Genomic DNA, 19,163 nt, shown 5'->3' on the forward strand with positions numbered 1-19,163 from the left:
CGAAAATTTTGCAATAATAGCTTAATAAAATGTGAAAAATATAAAAATAAAATTCGTTTAAAAATAAAAGTATAAAAATAGTGCAAATCATGACCTGAGCAGCATCTAAACTTCATTCAAAGCTTTCGTTAACTGATAGCTGCTGGTGACTGACGCCATCCCCTTCCAGGCACCACACGCTGTTCGATTTATGTAAATTTTTTCATTTACTTTTTTCTTTGAAATTTTCATGTCCAAAAAGCATCAGGAAGTCCATGCACGTACGGGTGCCATAACGCAGGCTGTGACAACAGTTCTCCAGAAGCGAGCGTCAAATATCTTCATACTTATAAACACGAATACAGCAGTATTACACAAAGTACAACAACACTTGTAGATATAGTACAACCGATACAATACGTCAGCAGTACGCGCAATCGAGGCGACAGCTTTGAATCGGCAATAATTTATCGCAAATATCTAAAACTTACACGTAAACTGTGGCAGTTAAGAACCAATAAATCTCGCACGACAAATAAGATACAAACACATCTATGCAATGACAGGCCGATGAGAGCGTGCTGCATGTCACATACGCCCGAGGGAATGCAATGCAACGACGCAATTTGGACGCGAAATGCAAAGTGCAAAAAAGTACCAAGAAAAAACACATCCAACACTGTGTCTATTTTCAACTCTTAATTTCTTCTTCTTAGCTCCCATAGAAGATTAATTGGGCGTTCCACAAGTTCAACAAGTTATTTTTATCAACCACAGAAAACTAAAATTGTGTTCCACAAGTTCAACCAAGTGAAATCAAAGCTTTGTCGCTTGATGTTTCTATGTAAAAGGCGAGCTCCCAAATCTTCTTCAATGTAAAACCTGTTGCGATTAAAGTATGGATATTTTTTCGGATTTTTTGCCGACATATTTGATATTTGACAGCAAGCTACGTCATCACAACTTACCAATTGGTGAGGTTTCTCATTCAAACTAAATAGTTCCCGAATTTTTTTGAGTTCATCAAGTCGCAAGTGATAATCAAATTTCTTGAGGAACTTTTCAGAAGAAAGAAAATGAAGATGAACAGCTTGAAAGCAGAAATGACAGTCCTTAACCAAAAAATCTACGTCAAAAAGTGAAGAACAGGACATTAAAAAAACGGACAACACTGTGTTTAATAACAATTAAGGACCATTTTGATCGAATGAAGAGTTCACTAAAGATCCTATCGATGGTATTTTACCTACTTACAGTAAATTTTAAGAACCATGTTTCGAGATGGTCCGCCCTTTTCATGGCTGTAACTCGAAACCTATTTAAGATATCGATTTGAAATTTTAGTATATTATTTGTAAAGGTATAAACTAACGAAATATAAAAAATCCAAAATTTCCCACTAGGAGGGCACAGCTCCGTAAGCCTCTAAGATTATATTTTTCTACGAAAAATTGCACTAATGTTAAAAATCAAACCTTTTTGACCTCTTGTAAGCCAAAATGTTCGGCTTCTTGCGTAGTACACATGGCAGGATTTCCATACAAATTTCTGTAGAAGCTCTGGGAAGCACATAAAATCACAGGTATTCCAAAATAATTAAATTCAAACACGCATTGCTTGGCGCCGTTGCGAAAAAATGCAAAACAGTAGCAAGCAATCAACGACAATTAGGTGAGGCGCAAAGAACGACGTACGAAGGATTCGGAAATAGGGAAAAAAGGAAATAATAAATTAAAAAAAAGCGATAAAAAACATTCACCAATCAGCAGAGACTAATTAGCGACGCAGCCACAGACCACAGGAACTGCGAGTTATTATGAGAAAAGGCGAAACATAAAACACAGCAAGCAAATCATTGACTCCAAACCAATGAAAGTGAGAAAAAAACTCAAACAAAAACGGAGCATTGAAACATTCAAGCAATTTAAGAATCAGAGCACGCTATATAACCGCAAATTGAATGCCACAAACGATAATAAGACGCAACACAACAAGATTACTATAATTACGGTGAAATAAAAAACATATATACGAGCACTGGGAATACCCAGTCAGACGGAAACGTGACCACAATGGAGAGACAGCTAAACATATTTATGCGACTGACTGCTGTTCGTGGGAATCAAGCGCGTAGGGGTAAGGAAGCGTTGGTACAGACATAACCAAGAAGGGAAGTGCTGTAGATATGAATTTTGCAGAGATTGCTGCAAACAGACCGAAGCTCAAAAATAAGAAATTTGTACAAGAACGGTAAATAGCACATTTGATAGATCCAAAGAGCTCTTTTGCGCCACTTCAGACAATCTAACTCCACTTTAATCGTAGTTATGTTTTGACAACGATCTCAGCTCAGTGAGGAATGCCTAGAAGCGACTTGATAAATAGGAGTAGTTAGCATTGGATATGACTGGGTCTAACCTATATAGATTTTTATTTCACTTCTAAGCCGCACTTTTATTGCAAAAAAACTTGTGTGGCATTTCCGATTCAACCTCGGCTTTGGTTCAAGTAAGGCATTGGAGGTATATAAATATATGCAGGTAAATTATTATTTACTATAAAAAGCCTGAACTAAATTAATCAGCGCTTAGAACTTCCAAACAATTTCATAAGAAAATTGATTTACAACTGATTTTATAACACGATCATTAAACGGTTTAATTTTGACACATAAATTGCCACTAATTGTTGTTTTCGCTAACAAGGCGAACAGTGACAGTCTTCTGAAGAACAAAACAATTTTAATAATTGTTTACACACTTTCTATGAGTCTGATCAAAGTGAGAGAAAGAAGCGAGAAGATTGCGAAATTCTATTTTTTTTTTTCATACAAAACTGATTTATTATTGATAATATATCTCATTTACTACATATTTATTATCATTTTACGAATTTATTTCACCACTATACCACAAACATATGTTAAAAAGTTTGATATTCATTTGTTGGGAGAATTTATAAAATATATTTTAGACATGTTTGAAGTATCATTAAAGAATTTTAATTAATAACTAGTATCTAAATAATGATAATTCGTTCACATTTTTTGAGAAAAAATTTTGGAGACTTTTCAAAAATGTTTCAGGTGTGATTACAGAGTTTAAACTAATAACCGGTATTCAAATAATGATAATTCATATACATTTTGGAGAAACAAAAATTTGGAGACTTTTTAAAAATCATTCAAGGGTGATTACAATATTTAAATTAATAACTGGTATCCGAATAATGATAATTCATACACATTTTTTGAGAAAAAATTTTGGAGAGTTTTTAAGATTTTTTTAGTGTCATTACAGTATTTAAATTAATAACTAGTATCCAAACAATAATAATTCATACACTTTTTTTGACAAAAAATTTTGATGAGTTTTTAAAAATCTTTCAAGTGTAATAACAGAATTTAAATTAATAACTGGTATCTAAATTAAGATAATTCATACACATTTTTCGAGAAAAAACTTTGGAGACTTTTTACAAATTTTGTAAAATTAGTAAGTTGAGTACCAAAAACCAAGCAAAATTATTTTCCTAAATTTGTCTTTGATACTATTAGTTGCAAGTAGTACGATTCGCTTACAACCTGGTCTCCAAATTTGTTAAATAGAAAAAATTATTTGAAACACGCTACATTTTGTAGGAAACTGCAATAACTAGATTTATAAAAGTTCGTCTATCTAAATGTGTAGAGTTTGTCTAAGCACAATTTGTATGTGAAATTCTACTAAGTACTAACATAGTAACCATTGCGCTGCTTGAGAACATTTTCAGATGATCGCCATCACGACAACCACTTTACATTCCCATTTCGTCGGCGATTTTATAAATTTAATTGGCGGCTATAATTATATTTGTTACAAATTTCAACGTGTAAATCAACACGCCTTCTTAGTTCAACTAAATAAAAAAATACCCTTTTTAAGGTAGCGAGTGAGTTCTACTTGTTTTGCGCATCGCAAAGGCCTAAGTGCCCATAAACACACATATATATGTATATACTTATGCACATACACATATGTATATGTATATACATATGTAATATGTATATGCTTATGTAAATTGTTTATAAAAACGTGACTGGAATTAGTAAAATTGAAAAAATGCTCCATTAAATAAACTAAATTGAAAATTAGCAAAGTTAAACAGTTTTGACTGGCAGATAAATGTAACGATCGCTAGATAATCAAACGCATAACATTTCAAGGGCAAACGTTTAGCGCTTAGCAGCGCTGATGCCGCAGGGCTACAGTACAACTGAAAGACGGCTCGTTAGCAATTCGTTGCGCGCTAAAACAGCGGAGACAAGATTTGCGCCTTTCAAGCTGATAGCGCATTGACAACCGCGTTGAATGAACGGTTATCTAAGCATCGACGAATGATAAATCATTTGGCGAAATTTAACGAAATTATTATTTTACCGCAAATATAAACGTGACTACGCTAAAAAGGAATCAATTCATCAATCACTTAAACTCAACAGTAGTGAGTATATTAAATTGTTATGTAAACTAGTTTAAATTAACGGGCACATTTTGCGGGAAATATACAATAATTAATTATCAGCAGGTGTGTAGAGTTTGTAGGCATTGTGAAAATTGATTGCAAATCATTGAAAACGTTTATAAATAACTTTCATTGTGTATTATTAAAGGCAATAAAAATTGTATAGAGTTTGGAGATTTACAGAAAACGCGAAAACTAGCAAATTTTTTGGGTTATAGCCTATTCGTAAGTATTTTACAGTATATATTAGGGTTAATATGTTATGTAGACTTTGGAGACTTTTGAAAAATATTTTACAAGCCAACCAATATTTTTAAATGACTTTTATTAAGTGTTTAAGAATTTTCTTCAGCTTAAAAAATAAGTGGAGAGTTTGGAGACTTTCTAAACCAGTATATAAAACATTTATTTTAACTTTTTTTGCTATTTTTTCTTTTTGTTCTAACAATCAGACCATATTTAAATAAACCAGATCTCAATAATCAATCAGCTATCTATAAATCAATCCTAAAATAAACAAGAGTGTGAAAAATATTTGCAAAAAATTGATTATCGCTCATTTTTGGAACTTTCTCATTTTATTCATAATTTTTTATGTTTTTAAGAGACGATGCCAAAATAAGTGTATGGATATTTCATTTTAAGAAAGCCATCATCCACTAATAAGGAAAAGTAATTACGCGATTAAGTGCCTTAAAAGCGCATAGAAATGACAGCAAGTGTTTGTGCTTTTGCCTTGATTATCACTCTGTATTTTAGGTACTTCTTTTCATCAACGTTTTTCATTCATTTTTCGTTGAAGATTTTATGCCAAACAGAGCTGACAATGGACTGTACAAAGCGTTTGCGTACATCACTTAAAAGTTCAACAAATTTTCGCGTATGCCAAATATGTGGGCCGTAAAATATGGAACAATAAATGGAACAAAGAATTTATATACACACAGACATACATTTGCATAAGTTTGCGTTGGCGTTCACTCCAAAATCGAGTGTCAATAAAAAAAAAAAATAATTTCTGAAGGCATCCAATATACCAATGGTATGTAAAAATACAACAGAACAAAGATAACTTTTCTAGAAATAAAAAGGCACGGTATTTGCTTTTTAATTTTTTTTCGTTTTTGGTAAGTAAAAAAATTGGAGACTACAGAAGCTGAACCGAAATGTAAATGATAAGCTTTATTTTTGTTAATTATTTTAAAGCTTTTTATATCTAATATTTATTAATAGGGAAACTGCGACAAGTATTTATTGTTTAAAGTGTTGAAGTTGATATAACAAGTACTTAAGTTTAAACTGTGTTTTGCAGACTTACCAGACTTTAGAAAATATATTTATATGCACATATTTAAGTCGGCAAGCCATTAGATTCTCTTACATATTTTTGTTACATTTAGCTGTTATGTTGTTAGAATATAGCTGAAAGCTATACTAGAAGTTACACGCAAGCTTTTTAATCAAAATTCAATTAATGTAGTCTACATTTAGGCGCTAGGTAATAGCATGTACGTTCTTGAATGATGTAAAACGTTTTTTATAAAGTTTTGATTAAAAATCTTTTAATTTAACACGTTGTTTATCCAAATTAATTAATTTTTATAAAAAATCATATAATGATGCATGTAAAAAATGCACTATAACACAATTTTAAGACATATTTTGTGCTTCGTACACTGCCACTTTATCAGCACTGAAGAACCGACTTGTACATTTGCATATATAATACTTATTTAGCTTGTGAGCTTATCAAACAATAATTTAATAGTTCAATACTTTGTAATACACGTATCGTACGTATGTAGGTATATAGGCTTGCATATAAGTAGGTATTTCGCCACTTGAGATTAGTGGATGCATTTTCGAAATCTAAGCAGAATTACTCATACGCCACCTACGCCAATACTTGCATAAATGTACATACATATTTACGTACATTAATATTAATAAGTACATGTACGTGATTGTTATATTCCTAAAACAACATTTAATAAACAAATGATCAAAAGCAATAACCACTGTTGCTACCGAACATTTTTGCAGCGTTTTCCCCCTTTTTTACTATTTTCATAATCGCTTAGTAGCACTTGTACTATTGCTCACTTTTACACATTTTACACACATTATATACGAAAAATCAATTAGATATTTTTTTTGGCCACTTACCTCTCGGTTGTGGGTTCAGCACAGATTAATGGCTGCTTTAGTTCTATAACTTGTCCATTTTTTTCCTTCAGCTCACCATTTTCCATGTAGTATTGTACCAATTCAGGAAGTGTTGCGAATTTCTCACCTAAAACCAATATACAATTGCAAATTAAAGCTGGTTTGCATTTTAATATAGTAGGTACAAGGCCGCTTACCGCCATACAGATCAAAGAAGTCACCATTGTTTTGTATCTTTATATGCGTCACCTCTTGACCACGGCGTACCGATAACGTGAAAGCGCCAGGATTTGAGGATGAGAGGCGTGCTAAAAACGAGCCATCGAAGCCTTTTTCACGCAGCAGATTCTCAGCTTCTATACCACTTATCGTTGGGTGAAACCATCTACACAAGTGGAAAGAAAAAATTTTCATTAATCAGGAAGTTGTGATCACAAGTTTAAGTTGCAATGACTTTTTTCGACGTAGTAGCTCAAAACGTTTCTCTGCCTGTAAATTCACATAGGAATCAGTATTTTCCATTTTTATTGCTTAATTTCTGTAAAAAAAAATCCTGGAGCTGTATTAATAAGCGTGCTTTAGTTTACTTCTTTTGTATGTATGCTTTATCGCTCGCGAATGCGAGTGTGTGTATGTGTGGCAATAATTTTGGTCGCCTCGTCAGCTGTGTGCACAGGACACGAGTGTGAAGCCGGTCGTGTGCAGCTGCTATTGACAGTCTGCAGGTGGGAGTTTGGGTGGCACGGACATTCTATGTTATAAGAGTAATCTTTTACGACATATGACAAGCGATTTTATCTGATTTCAACGAAAACGTGAGGAAGGCCATGTCGCATCACAGCTGGTATTATAGTTTTTAGATGTGTTTGAAGCATTCTTATCTTCTAATTTCTCTATTGATTCAATGCTCATCACACTACATTTATATCAAATTTGTTACCGTCGATTTGCTACTAAGCGGCAAAAGCGTAATCGTCTAATGGGGTTATATACGCGTTTAAGTGGGGCGGGTGGTGGTGGTAATGACGATAGTAGCGTTTTAAAACGCATACACACACATGTCTATTATATGCATGCACCCACACATATAAGCACACGCGTAAACGATTGACAGCATGCACTCAGCAACAACGCATAGCATCAGCAGGGCAGTCAGCAACAACAATAGCAACAGAAGGCCACAGCAGCAACGCAACACATTGCTAGACAATCAGGCAGGCAGTCCGATAGCCAGCCAGCCAGCTGCAGTGGCTTTGGTCTCAGCCGCGACCGCATTCGCACATCAGCGTACACACAAAGTAATCGCGTATAGCAGTATATATGTCAACCGAGTACAATGCCAAATTGCAAATTTCACTTTTTGTACACATTTGAAACGTGTTTTTAGACTAAATACCAGCGTCATATTTGTCAACTAGCATAATCCAAGTGCACTTTATATTCTAATTACCTTCGCGAGGACATTTTCTGATGAATTTTAGCTCAATATCGAAGAAAATTTTTTCTCCCAACACACTTTTGTTCCAGCTTTTATCTTTGTGTGGTTTCGTTTCCCTTTTCAACCTCAATTCTGCTACTGGCTGCTTTCTTGATATTTCTTCTTCTATTTTAGCACACCAACACAAAAGTGGATTTTTACTTTAGTTGCTTTGGAGCTGGCATTCGCCCCCTTAGTTAGAGAATGTTCAATTGCGGACTAGCGTGTAAATTGTCAAAACATAATAAAAGATGATGAGTGGGATTCACCAGTGCTAGCTCGGAAGAATAAATTTTAACAATTCTGCGAGAACAAAAATGAGCATTGAATGAAAATTATGCTATATTTTTATCTCATAAATCATTTTTATTGATCTGCTTTCATTTTGAGAATCTACAATTTCTGTAGTCGACGGTTCTTGAGGTATTATTGTAAAAAGCTGAAAGGGGTTCTATTTAAATAATAGTAGACGGTGAAACAATTTATTGAAATTTAATATTTAATACACAAGGAATTAGTTTCTAATAAATATACAACAAATAAGGTTTGGTGTATTTCTTTAGAAACTTTCGAGGTGAATTCTTGCAGGCTTTTCTACTCGCTAGTTAGCGTCGTTTTGTTTCTACTTACTTTCGCTGTCATCTCTAAAAAGTTTGAACAGCTGTTATGTCAAAACGCTGCTTTCAGCGACGCATGTGTTTTTCCCCCAAGTAGTCAGCAGCACTGTAGGTAACATCGTGTTGATTATTTATTTCATCAAAAACGATTCTGCAAAATCATCAACGAAAAAACCATACTTACAGGTAAACGCTTATGTTGTTCAACAGCACTTTGCGACGTAGCTTTGCACGTGTCAAAACTTTACAATTCATACAAGTAAACGCATTCCTGCACATGGAATCTCCAATAGCAGCCAGAACCACTGTGACACAGTTGGGGGAAACACAAGCAGACATGGTACAGCAGAAAAATACCGATGATTATAAAATTGAAAATAAATGTGCAAGCAAAGATGCGCTTAACTCTGTACTTTCTAAAGTAAATGTTAGCACGCGACAACCTAAGCCAGCACCACCACAGCTGCGCCGGGAGAAGCAGCTACAAGCCGCCAAAAAGAAAACAACGCCCTATATACCAGGTATAGTGAATTTACAAGTGCTCGGTGCCGGTGCCAATGGTTCACCAAGTGCCATCTATCTGTTTACCGATCAGGCACGTTATTTGTTCAACTGTGGTGAAGGGACACAGCGTTTAGCGCATGAGCACAAAACAAAGTTAGCGCGTTTAGAACATATTTTCGTGACGCGTAATACTTGGCCGGTAGTAGGTGGATTCCCAGGCTTGGCGTTAACTGTACAGGACGCAGGTGTAAAGGAAATGGCGCTGCATGGACCACCACATTTGGATAGCATATTGCACAGCATGAAACGCTTTGTCGTACTGAAAACACTGAAGGTAAGTGTAAGCATATTTTTTTTTATTCATTTACAAATATATTTTGTTTATAGATAAATACCTGTGATTGCACACAATCGACAGACTTTGAAGACGCCGTGATGAGCGTCAAGTATGTGCCGCTTTATAAACAGCCATTGGTGACCAGATCAGATGCCACGCAAATGATAGACGCCAACAATCAAATGGTGGTTGCTTATATATGCAAGCTAAAACCACGACCAGGTGCGCTTAACTTGGTCAAATGCGTTGAACGTGGTGTGCCACCTGGTCCGCTATTGGGTCAACTGAAGAATGGCTTCGATGTTACATTGCCCGATGGCACCGTGGTGCATTCCAAGGACGTGAGTGAACCCAGTGAAACAGCGCTATCCTTTGTGTTCTTAGATATACCGACAGCGGAGTATTTACCGGCACTACAAGCACAAGCGGTTGTATTCCGCAACCTGCAACAGGACATGGAAAATGAAGTTGCGCTGGTGGTGCACTTTACGCCGGCCGAAATGTTGGAAAACAATTGCTATCGCGATTTCATGGAGAATTTCACGCCACGAACACAGCATTTATATTTGAATTCGCCGCATAACAACTTTTCTGGTTATGTAGCTGCGCATCGCATACAATATCAACTAAATCAATTGAATACACGTACATTTCCACTGCTCACCGAGGCAAAAGACGCCTGCAGCAGTTTGCATATTAGCAATAAATTGAAGCGAACTAAATTAGGCGAAACGGAGAAGGTGGCAGAAGACACACAAACTGCATATGTAGTAGGTGACGCTAATGAAACGCAGCTAACAAATATAAACTCGCTTACAAACTTTCATTTGCGTCCAAGGAAGGGTAACTTTAACATTTTATATCACTGTACGTTTTTAAATTAGAATTTTTTGCAGGTCTTGATCGCAGCGCGGAGGCTCAACTCAATCCCAGTGAATATATTGGCGAAACACAGGCGCTCGCTGACTTTCCAACATTACTCAGCAAACTAAAAGATATTCAACAAACGCTACCTGCACCGAATTGTACAGCTGAATACCCCAAAATCACTTTTCTCGGCACCGGCTCCTGCATACCGAATAAAACACGCAATGTGAGCGCCATTCTGATACAAGCAGCCGAAAATTCCTTTATGCTGCTCGATTGTGGCGAAGGTACACTCGGCCAAATTGTGCGCTTCTATGGCAAAACACGTGCTGAAAGCGTTGTGCGTAATCTGAAAGCGATTTATATCTCGCATTTGCATGCCGATCATCATATCGGACTGATTGGCCTGTTAAATGAGCGACAGCGCCTGCTGCAAGAAGCGGATGTGCCACAGGCAGAGCAAAAAGTATTGCTCTTTGCACCTGTACAAATACAACCTTGGCTGAACTTCTATAATGAGCGCATTGAGAATATTGCACAAACCTACACGCTCATCGGCAATGCCGAAATGTTGGAGCAACCAATGCTTTTGCATGAAACGCGCGCTGATCTCGGCATTGATGCAATCGGCACATGCCTGGTGCGCCATTGTCCGCACTCCTTTGGTGTTTGTCTCCGACTGCCAGCGCCAACAGATGGTAATGCACCAATAACAATCACTTATAGTGGCGATTCAATGCCCTGTCGCGATCTGGTCGAGCTTGGACGCAACTCCACGGTGCTCATACATGAAGCTACCATGGAAGATGACTTAATCGAAGAGGCGAAAGTAAAAATGCATAGCACTATTTCGCAGGCCATCGCACAGGGCCGCGAAATGCAAGCACAACATATAATACTCACGCATTTCTCACAACGCTACGCGAAATTGCCACGCATGCAGCAACTAGTGGGCGGCGACGAAGCGCAGCCACAGTTGAATAATGTATCGATAGCCTTTGACAACATGCAAGTGACGTTGGGTGATTTGGAGCAATTTCATTACATGTACCCGGCGTTGCATGCGCTCTTTGCCGAGCATGCCGAAGAATTGGAACAGAAGGCGTTGAAACGGGAAATGAAATTGGAACGAAAACGGAAATTGTTGAATGCGGACTGAGGAGAAGAGAGTATTTGGTATAAATTCGTGACCAATGTTATTAGATTTTATCTCGTTACGCTTGTAAATTCTAAATTTATTTGTTAGCTATCTAGACGTACTGACGACGCAAAAATTAGTACGTACATACACAAATATATAAGGCTTATATGTATGTATAAAATTGTTAAAAAAAAGTATTAATTATTGACTGGCCATTATTGTAGTTGTTATAGCTGTGTTCCAGTTATGTAAGTTCAATTGTCGTGGAAATGGTCAAGCTAAGCCATTGTCACATTTGGCTTTGTAGGAAAAGTAAACATTGTGGAAGTAATCGAAAATCGATTGTTTATCGCTGTACTTACTACATTTTTTCGAATTTTTTTAAATTATGTTAGGTTGTATACATATTTGATGTTTTATAGATAAATGGGCGCATAGTATTTTTTTATTAAAAATCTTTATTTTATGTTGAAAATTCAAAATTTTACACAAACAAGAACCGTTATAATCGCACACTTCATGACGTTAGTGTCGATATTAAGCTATGCAGCAATTAATTTATAAATGTATGTTTGTAAGTGCTTTTGTGCCACTTAATGATAGCCGCCATAGTAACCACCATGGTAAGGAAAGTAGCCATGTCCACCGTAGATTGGACCACCGTGGAAACCATAACCACCGCCATAATGTGGATAGCCACCGTAATGGCCAATGCCACCACCGTAACCGCCACCGTAACCGCCACCGTAGCCGCCATAGCCGCCATAATAACCGTGACCATAGCCGTGTCCGTAACCGAAGCCGAAGATACCACGTTTATTGTTTTTTTTGTCCTCCAAGGCGCTAGCATCCTCCGGTTCGGCAACCGCTGCTAGACATGCCGCCACACAAATGATGACAAGGAAGAAAATTTGCTGAAAAAATTCAGTTAGTCTAATGTTGGTGTAGGTATTTATCCTGTGGCTCGTCCAACTCACCAGATATTTCATTTTTATGTTTTGCGACGCTAACACTGATGCTGCACTAACTGTTGCTGCTGTTACTTTGATGCATTGTCGTTGGCTGTGGCAGCTATTTATATCGAAAAATTCGAATTAACGGCAACGGTAAGCTTGCAACGCGCTTTGCGTAACTTAGTGGCACAACAATGAGGCAACAACAGCAACAGAAAGCGCATAGGTAAAGTTAGAAACAGTTCGCCAGTATGAACCCTTTGAATGAAGATTAAAACGTCTACTGTTGCGCACACTACTCATGTTACACTACTCTCCTCAAGCATTGATAATATTTATGTAGGAGCGTAATGGAAGGAAATCATTTAGTATTGTGGTAATAAAATCTAGGCCTAATTTAATTCAAATTGATTGTTAAATTATGCATGCGTTGATTTAACGGTGGTATTAATGACGGGTATGTGGTTGAGAGAATTTAACAACAATTTGGCGGATTAGGTTAGAGAATCTAATAAATTATTGCATATTTGAATGTAAAATATAACATACATATGTATTTGAAAAAAAAAAATTTAATTGTGGTTTTAGCAGAATTGGGTTAGAGAATTTTCTACAAAGTGTTGAATGTTTGAATAAAAACATAACATATTTGAAAGAATTTTAATATATTTTAAAATACAACAACAAAAATATGTTAATAAAAAAATAAAATATTTGATTAAAAAATATCAAAGGAATGAAATTTTTGAAAATAAAAAATAAACAAAATGTTTGGAAAAAAATAAAATATTGGAATATAACAAAAATTAGATAATAAAAAAACAGTTGGTAATAAAAGTTAAAATATTTAAATAAAGTATTTAAATGTTTACGAAAGTGTACTCCCCTCACATGCAGGCGCTTCTATTCATTTACCAACAACCATGGATTTGCTTGTAATTGATATCAGCATTTGTCTTGGTTTGCCCTATTTGCCGCCTTTGATTGGGAGAGTACAGTTTTGGTTGTTACCATGTGCATATGTACTTTCACTAATATAACTCTAGCAATTTTTGTAAAATAATATTTTGAACGGGTACCGGTGGATATTTATTTTCCATGCCGCCTTTCATTTCATTTAAGGCCCATGCGACAACTGCTGATGACGCAAAAATATCCGATTACCCCTGCCAAGCCGAGTGACATAATAAACTATGCAAAAATTAAAACAAAAGTAAACCAGAAGCTGGTCTTATTGCATGTGAAGGCTGACTGACACATATTTTTAAATTAAAATGTGAAATATTATCAAAGAGGGCCATTATTATTTAAAGTAACGGTTTGTAACATTCAAATTTTCATTTAACGGTTACAAGCTGTCATATAAACCGTTTATTTTCATTGGTCAATTTCAACAAGCAAAAAATAGTTCGTGCTCGCTAACTGCTACCAGCCATCAATTAATTGTTGTTTCGCTCATAAATTGCTTTACTAAGCTAAGATAACGGTTTACAATGCAATTGACCTTACATTTTGCCTAAAGCTATAATTATTATATACCATCGTTTTGTTGCAACAATGCACATATTTTTATTGTTGTAATATTTATTGATTTATATTATTCTAAATCGTTTGTTGCAAGCTGATATGAAGAAATCGTTAAATGATACGCCTACCGGCGAACCAATAGACCGGGTAATAATAAACTGACCCAACATACATACACACGTACATATGTATATACATACATACGTATGTATGTACATTTTTGCAACTTTGTAAAGATATAATCCACCCACTGTTGCCACGGACCACTACTGACTAGCAGCTGGTTTTCCGGTTTCTCATCTGTTGGTCGTACGACCTTGACCTCAGTGTGCTTGCAATGCGAATTTTGTCAGTGTTGTTGCAATAGTTGATGTTATAATGCCAATACAGCAGCGTTTTTATGCATTTTGCGCGCTTAACGCTTGGTAATTTCGTTATTTTTCTTTCTTTACTATTTTTATTGCTCCGCACGTTTTAACTCTCCGTTGGGTTACCACCCACTTGTACATCAATCGCCTACCCTAGCGCAACAACAACGCTTAGCGTTTGATGCAATGCGGAGCATTAAACATGAAGTTGCATAGGAAATTATCCGCTTGCTGTGTGGCAATAATGCACATTTCGAGTCACAATTTGTGTCTGTTATTGTTGTTATTATATAGTAGCAGCAAATTATGAGATTTCGCAAAATAAAAAATCTTTAAGGTCTGCGCACAAATTCAAATGCAATTATTGGAAAATTCAATTTATTATACTGAGCAGCCCTCTGTCAGCAACACGAATGCACACTTTGCTACTTTGTATAGCATTCTTGAGCTGCAAGCGGTGTTGTGAACATGCAAAGGGGCGTTGCAAGAAGTTGTGATTGTCTTTACTATGAGGGCAGTCAAATACAATTACATAAATAAAATAATGTATATTTTGTTGTTTTGCACTTAAAACTTCCGTGAACGCCAATCACGACATAAATATGTATATATAAAAAAAATTGCTTGTCTTTCGTGCAACAATAATTATTTTTAAATTGAAATTCTAAACAAAAATCAAAACAGTATTTACCTTTTCTCCCGATTTGCAACTGCATATAATTTTATAACGGCGAATAAATAACACAGCTTTTTTCCTTCTTGCACGCAGCATACTAATATATTTAAATATTTCACTAACATTTCTATGTTCCATCATTGTTAAACCTTTGCTTTATTTCTGCGCGCACTTACTTTCCTTTACAACTCCCTGCCGCGACTAAAATTATGTGATTACAAATTGAAAACTATTTTTTAATTGATGTTTTGTTTACATTTAATTTGTTGGCAGGAAAGTCAATTTCTCGTTCAATTGTAATTGTGTTTTGATCAGTTGTGACAATGTAATAACCATTAACAAGTCACGTACGTTGGCGTTGAACATCTGTGTGAATTGTTCATGTGACATGTGTGGCACGGAATTTATGAGGTCGAGCAACTGACGTCCCACAGCATTATCTGGCGGTTGCTTATGTGCAATGACATCCTCTACATACTTGAGAATGAGTTCAAGTAAGCCCTGCAATTTGTTAGATGCCTCAGAGATTTGTGCCAAGTCCAGCATGGGTGAGACAGTTTTCGGGCGATGTGGTGGTGCTACACCAACGGTTTTCTGCAAAAGTTTTAAACCAAAAGTTTCTGGTTCGTAGCAGGTTACTTCAACGGGTATTGGTGTGAACATGCAACCTGTTTTGCCACCGGGTACACCCAGTTGTATACAAACATAAGCGCGCAAGCCCATGCGACCGCCTTGTAACGATGTATCAACTGTCAAATGTACTGGATTGTTACACTCTCGCGCATAATATTCATGTATTACCGAGCTGTGGTTAGTGACTTCATTGCCAGTGGCCCACCAACCTGTGTAATTAAGGAATAGAGAAAACGTCAGCATCGACTATTTAGAAACTACGAAAGTGAGGTTAGGTTTATAAACACGTACCGACTACATTTTCATTGGGATTAACTTTGCGGTTTAGATCATACAAGTCTAATGCATAACTAAGCTCAGCCTCTACTTGATCGTCGTGTTCTTTGTGTGGCACACAGAAACAATTTGTGACCTCAACGACGCCCTTATCAACGGAACCTGTAAAAGTAGTGAGAGTGACGACGTCACAATCAAACGTGGTTAGTTCAATCAGTTTTGAACATATTTATACAACTTACCAAGTAATGTGCCAATAACACGATGTGAGTCTGCATTGCGACGCTCATAAGCGTCCACGACTTGGAAAAGCACCACAGGATGCACACGTACGGTTAAATTTAAGCCCGACATTTTCGCAACGATGCCAATTTATGCGTCAATGAAATGCGAAAGAAAGTAAAAAGTGGACAGCAGCGAAAAAGACCCTTGTGAACGAATCAAGCAGAAAGTGACAAATGTCAAAGTGTCGTGAATGTCAGGCACAAAAGAAACGTAAGCTGTCAAAATTTTGCTGAATACAGTGTTGGCTGCTGACCTAATCTATTACATTAGGCACCGTTTTTCGAATCTATAATTTTAAATATTTAAAACTATTTAGACCACTTGTTCCACTTTTAAAAGGTTTTAACGATATATGGAGGAGTTTAATTTATCTGGGGAAAAATTTTTTACTAATTGACTTTCTAAACGGATTTAGAAATAACCGGATTATTACATCATCAAAACCCGAATACAAATGTCAAATATTTCGCAGCACTATATCTGTCAATGATATGGTTTTTGGGATTGGAATAACTCTTTACAACATTTATTTAACAAATACAACTATTAGCATTTTATAAACTTATTTACAGATAATTCTATGTTGTTATGGTTTTGGCTTTATCAAGCCCTTCCTCTTCAATCATCTTCAGTTGCTCCGCCTGTCTTTGGGGCCGTACAACAGTAAGGTATCGATGCACACGCATTCCTAGTAGAAATGTTCCATAAAGTGTAACACCGATACAGGTATAAACTACACCGCGATGCAATTTATCCAATATATTATTTACACGGACTCGTTTCTTTTGCATTTTTATTACAATTTAATAATAGCTACCGGCGATTAAAAACTCGTTTTATAAAACAATCGTTCTCAGCTGTTTTCGCTGTCAGTGCACATGTATCGCACAAGGGTTGCCAACATTTTTTCTTTTAAGAAAAATAGTTGAATGACAGTATCAAAGTATTTGCAAAAGTAGCAGAAGAGGTTAGCAAAAACAAATCCTTAACCATTTCGGCACTACTTTTCCAAAATTCAACGTTAATATGGAGGGTAAATAGCTACATTAGTTTATAATAGCATATAATAGCTATAATTCATTATTTCTGGTATATTTTAGCTATTCCCGATCAGAAACACTACAACCTAACGCATTATCAACAACGGTTCAATTGGGATTGCGGCATTTCCTGCATCATCATGATCCTGTCGACATCACAACGCGAAGTACTATTACACGATTTCGACAAAATATGTGCGGAGGAAGGCTTTGGTTCCAGCACCTGGACAATAGATTTATGCTTCCTGCTACAACGCTTCCAAGTGCGCCACGAATACTACACAAAAACGCTTGGTATCGATCCAAGCTACAGTGAACATAGTTACTATACGAAAATTATCAATAAGGACGAAAAACGCGTTACGCGCAAGTTTCAAGAAGCGCGTCTACATGGGGTAAGCGTCGAACAACGTACAATAGAAATGGAACAGCTGCTGCAGCATTTAGGTAGACGTGGGCCTGTGATATTATTAACCAACGCATCACTACTGACGTGTGAAATTTGTAAAAAGAATGTATTGGAGAAATTCGGGTAAGTGGAGTGGGAGTGACATTAGTAAAGTCAAGATATTTTGTGCAAGAATTTCAACAATATTTTGTATAAAGTGCATATTTAATTTGATTTTATTTCCTGCTTTGCTCATTTTAATGCTTAACAATTGTTTAGTTTTGCACACAATTTGAATGCATTCATTTCTTCTTATCACTCATTTGAAGTTGTTTCCAACTCTCTTGTATCGTTAACAATACACGCACACCACAAAGTTATGCAGGACACTATATTGTATTATGTGGCTATGATTTGAAATCTCAACTGGTTTTCTATCACAACCCGGAAGTGCAGGACGAACGTAAGTTTTTACTACATATTTAAAATTTAAACCAGAAAGTCGAACAAATGCTTTTTTTTATTCTAGACGTCTGTCGTTGCACTGTAGCGGCAATGGATGTAGCGCGGAAAGCCTATGGCACAGATGAGGATGTCATACTGATTTTTCGGAATTGAGGACAATCATCTTAACACTAATGCTTGCTAAAATTATTTAAAGTTTCTGCTATCACGTTTATTCAGAGGGACGTATTGCTTTCAAAATTTTTTATATTGCTTACTATTACTTGTTACACAGCATTTACAATGTTTTAACCAACGCATTTATTTTTACCGGCTTAACAAAAGCAGTTTCCTGGTTTTTAATGACTAGTTTTATTGACTGTTGCGCCTGCTTGTGCGTCCCTCCAGTATTTTCAGCGTAATGGTTTCCTGGCTTTGCTCATTTGAAACAGCAAAAGTAGCAAAACAATAACTCATTTAACCTCCTGTTCAAGTATTAGGAGCCTACCGAAGACACTTTCAGCTTCAATTTTACAGAAAGCGTAAATTGTATTTGTCAAGGGTGGCGAGCTAAATATTGTGATAAAATAAGTGCAAATAATGTGTAATTGCTGAAACCAAGTATGTGCGTGTTTATAGTCTAAAATGTTTAAAAAGTAATGTGTTAAAGGGCAACACAGTATAAAGAGTTGTATATTTTCAAAACAAAATAGACAACATAATATACATTTATATAATTATAAAAATAGATGAGAATGACGAGTTGCTAATTTTAAAGCATTTACCATAATTGAAAAACGCTCAACAAAAAAATAATAAATAAAAAATGTTAGGGAATTTTAATGCAACATTACAAAATAACAAGTGTTGAAGTTAATGATATAAAAATTATTTTCATTGTGCCAAAAAATGTGCAAAATTTCAAAGCTCTTAACTTAAGTAAACAACGCATTGGATAACTATTTATTTATTTTTATTACAA

The 19,163-nt window shown here is 35.9% G+C and overlaps 6 protein-coding genes across 9 annotated transcripts in view; 2 read left to right on the forward strand and 4 right to left on the reverse strand.

Annotated features, from left to right (window-relative positions):
• The window catches only part of LOC120775472 (tyrosine-protein phosphatase corkscrew), a 51,380-nt gene extending 43,127 nt beyond the window's left edge, over positions 1 to 8,253 (reverse strand). Inside the window, exons 1-3 of the mRNA XM_040105670.1 lie at positions 8,099 to 8,253; positions 6,846 to 7,033; positions 6,649 to 6,775 (exon numbers count right to left, since the gene is read on the reverse strand). Coding sequence (XP_039961604.1) covers positions 6,649 to 6,775; positions 6,846 to 7,033; positions 8,099 to 8,112 — 329 coding nt within the window. The 5' untranslated portion in view covers positions 8,113 to 8,253. The remainder of the gene's footprint in view (positions 1 to 6,648; positions 6,776 to 6,845; positions 7,034 to 8,098) is intronic.
• A 543-nt stretch (positions 8,254 to 8,796) lies between these two features.
• Positions 8,797 to 12,097, forward strand: LOC120775473 (ribonuclease Z, mitochondrial). 3 transcript variants are annotated; one of them, XM_040105672.1, is made up of 4 exons: positions 8,797 to 8,854; positions 8,929 to 9,580; positions 9,634 to 10,426; positions 10,480 to 12,097. In XM_040105672.1, exons 2-4 carry the CDS (start codon positions 8,939 to 8,941, stop codon positions 11,607 to 11,609), a joined length of 2,565 nt encoding a protein of 854 aa, XP_039961606.1. In that variant the 5' UTR covers positions 8,797 to 8,854; positions 8,929 to 8,938; the 3' UTR covers positions 11,610 to 12,097. The 3 variants fall into 3 exon arrangements, with proteins under 3 accessions (XP_039961606.1, XP_039961607.1, XP_039961605.1); XM_040105673.1 differs by having other exon boundaries at positions 8,797 to 8,850; XM_040105671.1 differs by lacking the exon at positions 8,797 to 8,854 and having other exon boundaries at positions 8,861 to 9,580.
• On the reverse strand, positions 12,095 to 12,654 carry LOC120775474 (keratin-associated protein 19-2). Its single transcript, XM_040105674.1, has 2 exons — positions 12,569 to 12,654; positions 12,095 to 12,505 (listed from the first exon to the last, which is right to left on the reverse strand). Exons 1-2 carry the CDS (start codon positions 12,578 to 12,580, stop codon positions 12,185 to 12,187), a joined length of 333 nt encoding a protein of 110 aa, XP_039961608.1. The 5' UTR covers positions 12,581 to 12,654; the 3' UTR covers positions 12,095 to 12,184.
• Positions 12,655 to 15,187: 2,533 nt separating this feature from the next.
• On the reverse strand, positions 15,188 to 16,451 carry LOC120774418 (eukaryotic translation initiation factor 3 subunit F-1). The gene is made up of 3 exons (XM_040104045.1): positions 16,267 to 16,451; positions 16,040 to 16,186; positions 15,188 to 15,957 (listed from the first exon to the last, which is right to left on the reverse strand). The coding sequence occupies exons 1-3, from the start codon at positions 16,376 to 16,378 to the stop codon at positions 15,374 to 15,376; spliced, it is 843 nt and encodes a 280-aa protein (XP_039959979.1). The 5' UTR covers positions 16,379 to 16,451; the 3' UTR covers positions 15,188 to 15,373.
• A 353-nt stretch (positions 16,452 to 16,804) lies between these two features.
• Positions 16,805 to 17,160, reverse strand: LOC120774420. Its single transcript, XM_040104048.1, has one exon. It carries the CDS (start codon positions 17,098 to 17,100, stop codon positions 16,888 to 16,890), a length of 213 nt encoding a protein of 70 aa, XP_039959982.1. The 5' UTR covers positions 17,101 to 17,160; the 3' UTR covers positions 16,805 to 16,887.
• LOC120774419 (protein GUCD1) lies at positions 17,152 to 18,412 on the forward strand. Of its 2 annotated transcripts, none has more exons than XM_040104046.1 (4): positions 17,152 to 17,342; positions 17,410 to 17,881; positions 18,067 to 18,200; positions 18,267 to 18,412. In XM_040104046.1, the coding sequence occupies exons 1-4, from the start codon at positions 17,336 to 17,338 to the stop codon at positions 18,353 to 18,355; spliced, it is 702 nt and encodes a 233-aa protein (XP_039959980.1). In that variant the 5' UTR covers positions 17,152 to 17,335; the 3' UTR covers positions 18,356 to 18,412. The 2 variants fall into 2 exon arrangements, with proteins under 2 accessions (XP_039959980.1, XP_039959981.1); XM_040104047.1 differs by having other exon boundaries at positions 18,115 to 18,200.
• Positions 18,413 to 19,163: the final 751 nt, after the last annotated feature.

This window comes from Bactrocera tryoni, chromosome 4 (assembly GCF_016617805.1).
Source record: "Bactrocera tryoni isolate S06 chromosome 4, CSIRO_BtryS06_freeze2, whole genome shotgun sequence".
NCBI classification, from domain to species: Eukaryota; Metazoa; Arthropoda; class Insecta; order Diptera; family Tephritidae; genus Bactrocera; species Bactrocera tryoni.

Bases quoted from the DNA above. Each gene is read 5' to 3' on its own strand.
- LOC120774420 (XM_040104048.1), bottom strand. From the start codon at position 17,100: ATGCAAAAGAAACGAGTCCGTGTAAATAATATATTGGATAAATTGCAT.
- LOC120774419 (XM_040104046.1), top strand. The intron at 17,882-18,066 runs GTAAGTGGAGTG...ACTCATTTGAAG, and splicing joins AATGTATTGGAGAAATTCGG to TTGTTTCCAACTCTCTTGTA. The intron at 18,201-18,266 runs GTAAGTTTTTAC...TTTTTATTCTAG, and splicing joins CCCGGAAGTGCAGGACGAAC to ACGTCTGTCGTTGCACTGTA.
- LOC120775473 (XM_040105672.1), top strand. From the start codon at position 8,939: ATGTTGTTCAACAGCACTTTGCGACGTAGCTTTGCACGTGTCAAAACT. The intron at 9,581-9,633 runs GTAAGTGTAAGC...TTTTGTTTATAG, and splicing joins TCGTACTGAAAACACTGAAG to ATAAATACCTGTGATTGCAC. The intron at 10,427-10,479 runs GTAACTTTAACA...AATTTTTTGCAG, and splicing joins TCATTTGCGTCCAAGGAAGG to GTCTTGATCGCAGCGCGGAG.
- LOC120774418 (XM_040104045.1), bottom strand. From the start codon at position 16,378: ATGTCGGGCTTAAATTTAACCGTACGTGTGCATCCTGTGGTGCTTTTC. The intron at 16,187-16,266 runs GTAAGTTGTATA...CTACTTTTACAG, and splicing joins TGTTATTGGCACATTACTTG to GTTCCGTTGATAAGGGCGTC. The intron at 15,958-16,039 runs GTACGTGTTTAT...TTAATTACACAG, and splicing joins TCCCAATGAAAATGTAGTCG to GTTGGTGGGCCACTGGCAAT.